The sequence below is a fragment of the Centropristis striata genome, chromosome 18 (genome assembly GCF_030273125.1).
Source record: "Centropristis striata isolate RG_2023a ecotype Rhode Island chromosome 18, C.striata_1.0, whole genome shotgun sequence".
In the NCBI taxonomy this organism is placed as follows: Eukaryota; Metazoa; Chordata; class Actinopteri; order Perciformes; family Serranidae; genus Centropristis; species Centropristis striata.
The window spans coordinates 36,211,856-36,219,355 of record NC_081534.1 but is presented as its reverse complement, the minus strand read 5'-3'; the positions used below and the strand labels follow the sequence as shown (position 1 = coordinate 36,219,355).

The 7,500-nt window shown below is 40.1% G+C and overlaps 2 protein-coding genes across 2 annotated transcripts in view; both read right to left on the bottom strand.

The window, feature by feature from the left end:
* LOC131990883 (NACHT, LRR and PYD domains-containing protein 3-like) overlaps nucleotides 1-7,500 on the bottom strand; it is a 220,691-nt gene that overhangs the window by 48,894 nt on the left and 164,297 nt on the right. The window lies entirely within an intron of this gene.
* The window catches only part of LOC131991419 (pleckstrin homology domain-containing family G member 3-like), a 40,285-nt gene that overhangs the window by 28,413 nt on the left and 4,372 nt on the right, over nucleotides 1-7,500 (bottom strand). The window contains exon 2 of the mRNA XM_059356829.1: nucleotides 6,573-6,605. Within this exon, the coding sequence (XP_059212812.1) occupies nucleotides 6,573-6,605 (33 nt within the window). The remainder of the gene's footprint in view (nucleotides 1-6,572; nucleotides 6,606-7,500) is intronic.

The window sequence follows — 7,500 nt, the reverse complement described above, 5'->3', positions numbered from 1 at the left end:
GCAGCTGCTGAGGCTGTACCAGGTCTAACTGATTACCTGGGAGGCATCACAATGACAGAAAAAAACTAAATTACCAAAAAATACACAAAATTACTGAAAAAGACACAAAATTATTAGAAAAAGAAACAAAATGACCAAAAACAGTAATTAAAGGGACCTTCCACCACAACACGGTAAAGTGCCATTCATATAAAACTCACATTAAACTTTCATATCAAGGTGGGGGCCACAAAATATCACCACGAGGGCCGTGATTGGCCGCTGCTCCCCGTGAACATCTGACATGGTGCAGCTCATTGTGCTGCTATGCTGATGACAGCCACCTGTCAATCAAAGGGACATTATTCATCCAGGACCCACTACAACAGCCCTCTGATGACCATCGCTGTCTCCATGGCAACGCCCCGCCCCCTCAAAGAGCTCCTCCCCCATCAAAGAGCTCCTCCCCCGTCAAAGAGCTCCTCCCAGACCACCTGAAGGCTCCACAGACACCTGACTCTGTAAAGAAGGGCCTAAAAACCTTTTTCTGAATGTATCGTTGTGCTCTTCCTCTTGTAAACAGCCTCTCCTGTCCTCTCCTCTCAGCTCTGTGTAAACAGCCTCTCCTGTCCTCTCCTCTCTGCTCTGTGTAAACAGCCTCTCCTGTCCTCTCCTCTCTGCTCTGTGTAAACAGCCTCTCCTGTCCTCTCCTCTCTGCTCTGTGTAAACAGCCTCTCCTGTCCTCTCCTCTCTGCTCTGTGTAAACAGCCTCTCCTGTCCTCTCCTCTCTGCTCTGTGTAAACAGCCTCTCCTGTCCTCTCCTCTCTGCTCTGTGTAAACAGCCTCTCCTGTCCTCTCCCCTCTGCTCTGTGTAAATAAATACATTCTGACACTAATATCAACATTTAACACAAGTAACAGTAACTTTTTATAACCGATGGTGCGTTCAGGGACCGTGGGAGAGTTCAGACTGAGGTTAACGTCTGTTTCTACAGTTTGTCTGTTTGTCTTCAAATTCACAGACTGACTGATGCTGCAGGGATCAGCTGATCTGAGTGTGTGTGTGTGTGTGTGTGTGTGTGTGTCTGTGTGTGTGTGTGTGTGAGGATAATGTCTCTCTGTTCTACAGACACAGAGACGTCTCATCATGATGCAACAGGATGCTTCATGTTGTCACTTCAGCTTTTATCAACACAACAACAGGTCTATTATTGTTGTTGTTGTTATTATTATTGTTATTAATATTAATATTGTTGTTGTTATTATTGTTGTTGTTATTATTATTGTTGTTATTATTATTATTATTATTATTGTTGTTGTTATTGTTGTTATTATTATTATTAGGGACCGAGCAACGAAAGTGCAAGGACCCTATTGTAATTGGTCCGTTTATTGTTATTATTATTGTTGTTGTTGTTATGTTATTGCTGTTGTTATTATTATTATTATTATTGTTATTAATGTTATTATAATTATTATTGTTATTATTATTGTTGTTATTATTATTATAATACTAGTAGTAGTATCATTATTATTATTATTATTATTATTATTATTGTTGTTGTTTTGTTGTTGTTGTTGTTGTTATTATTGTTGTTGTTATTATTATTATAATTATTAGTAGTAGTAGTATCATTATTATTATTATTATAGTTGTTGTCATTATTGTTGTTGTTGTTGTTATTGCTGTTGTCATTATTGTTGTTGTTGTTGTTGTGGTGAGGAACATAGACTCCTCTCTGTGTTTATGTTTCTGAATTGTGAAACTGTGTCGGTTCACATTCCTGAGGAGACGCATCACTTCCTGTCTGACTGACGCGTTATCAGGTGTGTGTGTGTGTGTGTGTGTGTGTGTGTGTGTGTGTGTCTATGGTGTTATTGCACATCTTGACACTGAAAAATAAAAACTACAAAATGTGATGTAATTAAATGTATGAAGCATTTTATGGGTCCAAACACTGCTTTTGTCCCACAACTGTGTTCTCAATGTTGAGATGCATAAAATGAGCCAATTCAATTAAAATATGACATTTTTTCAAATTAAATAGTTTCATATAAACATTGCTCTACACTATATTAAAGTTGTTATTTTTTGCTTACTGATAATTTATGATTCTTTTCATCTAAATGAGCCTGTCCCACAAGCCCAGTTGCTATGGAAACAGGAGTTAGCATGTTAGCTCAGGACCAGTTGGCCACCAGGTGACCCTCAATATCAAGACAAACAAGGTAAAGAGCATCTTTTCCTCTCAAGTATTTATTGTGTGTCCTTTCCAAACAGCTTGGTCATCCTGTATTTTGAACTACATTTTAAAAATAAATAGATTTTACTGTTGAATTCATGTATATTTGATGCTAAGAGTCAACGCTAACGTAGCAGACCTTGCTAGCTGCCATTTATAACATGTAATGACCTTTAGTCGCCGTGGAGACAAACTCCATTATAGATAAGACTTTACAATAACTATCTGTTATAACTAGTTAATAGATCATTAGTAAACTGTTAATTCATGAGTTATTAATGACTTGTTAGGTATTTATTAAGGATTTATAACTCATTAACAGTTTATTAATGATCTATTAACTAGTTATAAGGCATAGTTATAAATCATTAACAAATGTTAACAAATACTTAACAAGTCATTAATAACTCATTAACTAACAGTTTCCTAATGATATATTAACTAGTTATAACAGATAGTTATTATAGTGTTAGGTGTATTAAGTGTTACCCAATCATATTGCAAATATGAAATCTATTGTAAACTAAACATAAAGACAGAATATATTAGTAATCCTAGATGAGAGCAGATGAATCTAGAATAGATCAAGGATCTACTGGCCAGTGAAAGATGATTTCATGATGGTTGGACTGGTGCCACAACCAATTTTTATTATTATTGATTTGTATAAGTGAAAAATATGTTAACACATGAGTAGAGATGATTTCCACATTAGAATTATAATATAGTATAAAGCACCATATTTTATTTTTTGTGTGTATGGAGACAATCACCATCTAAGGTGACTGTGGCAGAGCGGAAACAACAAAATCCCCCAATTTGTATTTTTTTATATCAGTTTTTAAAATGATGCACAAAACTTGATGAAAATAAATTTAAATGTTTTACAATTTTGTAGAAATTCAAAAAGGAAAATGTATGAAATGAACGTTATTTTAATGTAAGGACATTTTGTAAGAATAAGTGATGAAACCATATAAAATAAACATGTTCCAGATTAAAATCTTAACGGTTATAAACAATTTAGTGTGTCTGTTAATATGTTTTACAGACTCTGATGGTTCAAACTGAAATTCATTCAGGTTGATTTTTTTTATTTGGGAGAGTCAAAAGTGACCGTAGTTGCAGAAACACCCATATATATTTATATATAAAAATATATAGATATATGTATATATACATATATATATATACATATATATATACATATATACATATATATGTATATATATATGTATATATATATATTTATATATAAAAAATATATATGTAAATATACATATATATATACACATATATACATATATATGTATATATGTATATATATATATACATATATAAAAAAATATATATATATACATATGTATATAAACTTTGACATTACTTTATGAAAAGTGCTTTACAATGTATTATTATTATTATTATTATTATTATTATTATTATTATTATTATTATTCACACACACACAGATTGACAGTCCTTTAGGCTCCGCCCACAGAACAGACGACATCACTGTTATGTAACAAAGCTAAAGTCAATTAGTTTCCATGGTGATAAAGAGTCTGGTCATGTGACCTGAGATTAGAGTCACACACACACACACACACACACACACATACATACGGTTACACACACACACACACACTGTGGGGGCTCTGTAAACACCACAGACCACCAACCAGACACAAAACACAGCTCGCTACACACACACACACACACACACAGTAACACACACAGTAACACACACAGTAACACACACACACACACACACTGTGGGGGCTCTGTAAACACCACAGACCACCAACCAGACACAAAACACAGCTCGCTACACACACACACACACACACACACACACACACACAGTAACACACACAGTAACACACACACACACACACACACACACACACACACAGTAACACACAGTAACACACAGTAACACACACACACACACACACACACACAGTAACACACAGTAACACACAGTAACACACACACACAGTAACACACAGTAACACACCTCCAGCTCCAGCTTACCTTCAGAGCGTCTCAGAGACAGACCAGGTCCCTCTGAGACCAGGACTGAGAGTCCACCTAGCTGACAGGAGGGGGCGGGGCTTAGCTCTGACGGGAGGGGCGGGGCTTAGCTCTGACGGGAGGGGCGGGGCTAATCCACTTATTACACAGACATCAGCAGCAGGGACCAGACGCCACCTGCTGGACCCAACAGACCTGGACACAGACCTGGACCTGGACACAGACCAGGACCTGGACACAGACCTGGACACAGACCAGGACCTGGACACATACCAGGACCTGGACACAGACCTGGACACACACCAGGACCTGGACACATACCAGGACCTGGACACAGACCTGGACACAGACCAGGACCTGGACACAGACCTGGACACATACCAGGACACAGACCTGGACCTGGACACAGACCTGGACACAGACCAGGACCTGGACACAGACCTGGACACATACCAGGACACAGACCTGGACCTGGACACAGACCTGGACACATACCAGGACCTGGACACAGACCTGGACACAGACCAGGACCTGGACACAGACCTGGACACATACCAGGACACAGACCTGGACCTGGACACAGACCTGGACACAGACCAGGACCTGGACACAGACCTGGACACAGACCTGGACACATACCAGGACACAGACCAGGACCTGGACACAGACCAGGACCTGGACACAGACCTGGACACAGACCTGGACCTGGACACAGACCAGGACACAGACCAGGACCAGGACACAAACCTGGACACAGACCAGGACCAGGACACAAACCTGGACACAGACCTGGACACAGTCCTGGACCTGGACACAGACCTGGACCTGGACACAGACCTGGACACAGTCCTGGACCTGGACCAGGACACAGACCTGGACACAGACCTGGACACAGACCAGGACCTGGACACAGACCTGGACCTGGACACAGACCTGGACACAGTCCTGGAACTGGACCTGGACACAGACCTGGTCCCTTTTTGTAGCTTTCAGCTCAGCTGTTGAACAAATCTAAAATAAAACTATTTTTATGACTTAATTTATTTTATATTAATAAATCAGAAGTGGAGCTAACTTTATATTTGTTTTAAATTCCTTCTTTATTTATTTACCTTTACATTCACTCCCCTACTTTATTTATTCATTTATTTATTTATTTTTCATTCATTTTGACATTTATTTATTTTTGCATGTATTCATTTTAAAGCGTATTTAAAATGTTCAGCTTCGTTTTGGTCACTTTTTATACCTGATGATGCGTTCAAGGACCGTGGGAGAGTTCAGACTCTGACAACAGCGTCTGTTTTCACCGTTAAAGGAAACATGTCTGGAGCAACCTGTTCTAAACACTGCTACCAGGACCAGGACCAGGACCAGAACCAGGACCAGGACCAGAACCGGGACCGGGACCAGGGCCAGAACCAGGACCAGGACCAGGACCAGAACCAAGACCGGGACCAGAACCAGGACCAGGACCAGGACCAGAACCAAGACCAGGACCAGGACCAGGACCAGAACCAGGACCGGAACCGGGACCGGGACCAGGACCAGGACCAGAACCAGGACCAGGACCAGAACCAAGACCAGGACCAGGACCGGAACCGGGACCGGGACCAGGACCAGGACCAGAACCAGGACCAGAACCAGGACCAGGACCAGAACCTACACCAGAACTAACACCAGGACCAGGACCAACACCAGAACCATTGCAGTAAGACCAGAGACCACTAGGGGTGCCAGCACTCAGCAGAACTGACTTTATCTTAGGCAGACAGACAACAAGCAGCAGACACTCTGTGTACAGTTAGCATGTCGGTTTGTTTACAACAAGCAGCAGACACTCTGTGTACAGTTAGCATGTCGGTTTGTTTACAACAAGCAGCAGACACTCTGTGTACAGTTAGCATGTCGGTTTGTTTACAACAAGCAGCAGACACTCTGTGTACAGTTAGCATGTCGGTTTGTTTACAACAAGCAGCAGACACTCTGTGTACAGTTAGCATGTCGGTTTGTTTACAACAAGCAGCAGACACTCTGTGTACAGTTAGCATGTCGGTTTGTTTACAACAAGCAGCAGACACTCTGTGTACAGTTAGCATGTCGGTTTGTTTACAACAAGCAGCAGACACTCTGTGTACAGTTAGCATGTCGGTTTGTTTACAACAAGCAGCAGACACTCTGTGTACAGTTAGCATGTCGGTTTGTTTACAACAAGCAGCAGACACTCTGTGTACAGTTAGCATGTCGGTTTGTTTACAACAAGCAGCAGACACTTTATTTACAGACAGGAGATCAAAGAAGCAGAGAGATTCTTACCTTCATCCATCAGAGAGTCTTCAGGCATCACACCTACACACACACACACACACACACACACACACACACACACACACACACACACACAGTGTTTTTATGAATGGAGAAATAAATAATAATAACAATAATTATTAGGACTATTAGGACTTGTGAGTTGTGGAACAATGACTTGGTGACTTCCTGGTTCTAATACAGACACAAATATATGAAGATACATTCCTACAAGAGTCCCTGAACGCATCGCTGCCTTCACTGAGAAAACACCTGAACACACACACACACACACACACACACACACACAGTAACACACACACACACACACACACACACACAGTAACACACACACACACACACACACACACACACACACACACAGTAACAGACAGATGAGGGCGGACAGAGACGTTCCCTCTGAGGAACCAGACGGACCGGTTAACGTCTGCAGCACAAACACTGACGACTTGTTATGGACTTGTTAAAGACTTGTTAAAGACTTGTTAAGGACTTGTTATAGACTTGTTAAAGACTTGTTATAGACTTGTTAAGGACTTGTTATAGACTTGTTAAAGACTTGTTATAGACTTGTTAAGGACTTGTTATAGACTTGTTAAGGACTTGTTAAAGACTTGTTAAGGACTTGTTATAGACTTGTTAAAGACTTGTTATAGACTTGTTAAGGACTTGTTATAGACTTGTTAAGGACTTGTTAAAGACTTGTTATAGACTTGTTATAGACTTGTTAAGGACTTGTTATAGACTTGTTAAGGACTTGTTAAAGACTTGTTATAGACTTGTTATAGACTTGTTATAGACTTGTTAAGGACTTGTTATAGACTTGTTAAGGACTTGTTATAGACTTGTTATAGACTTGTTATAGACTTGTTAAGGACTTGTTATAGACTTGTTATAGACTTGTTATAGACTTGTT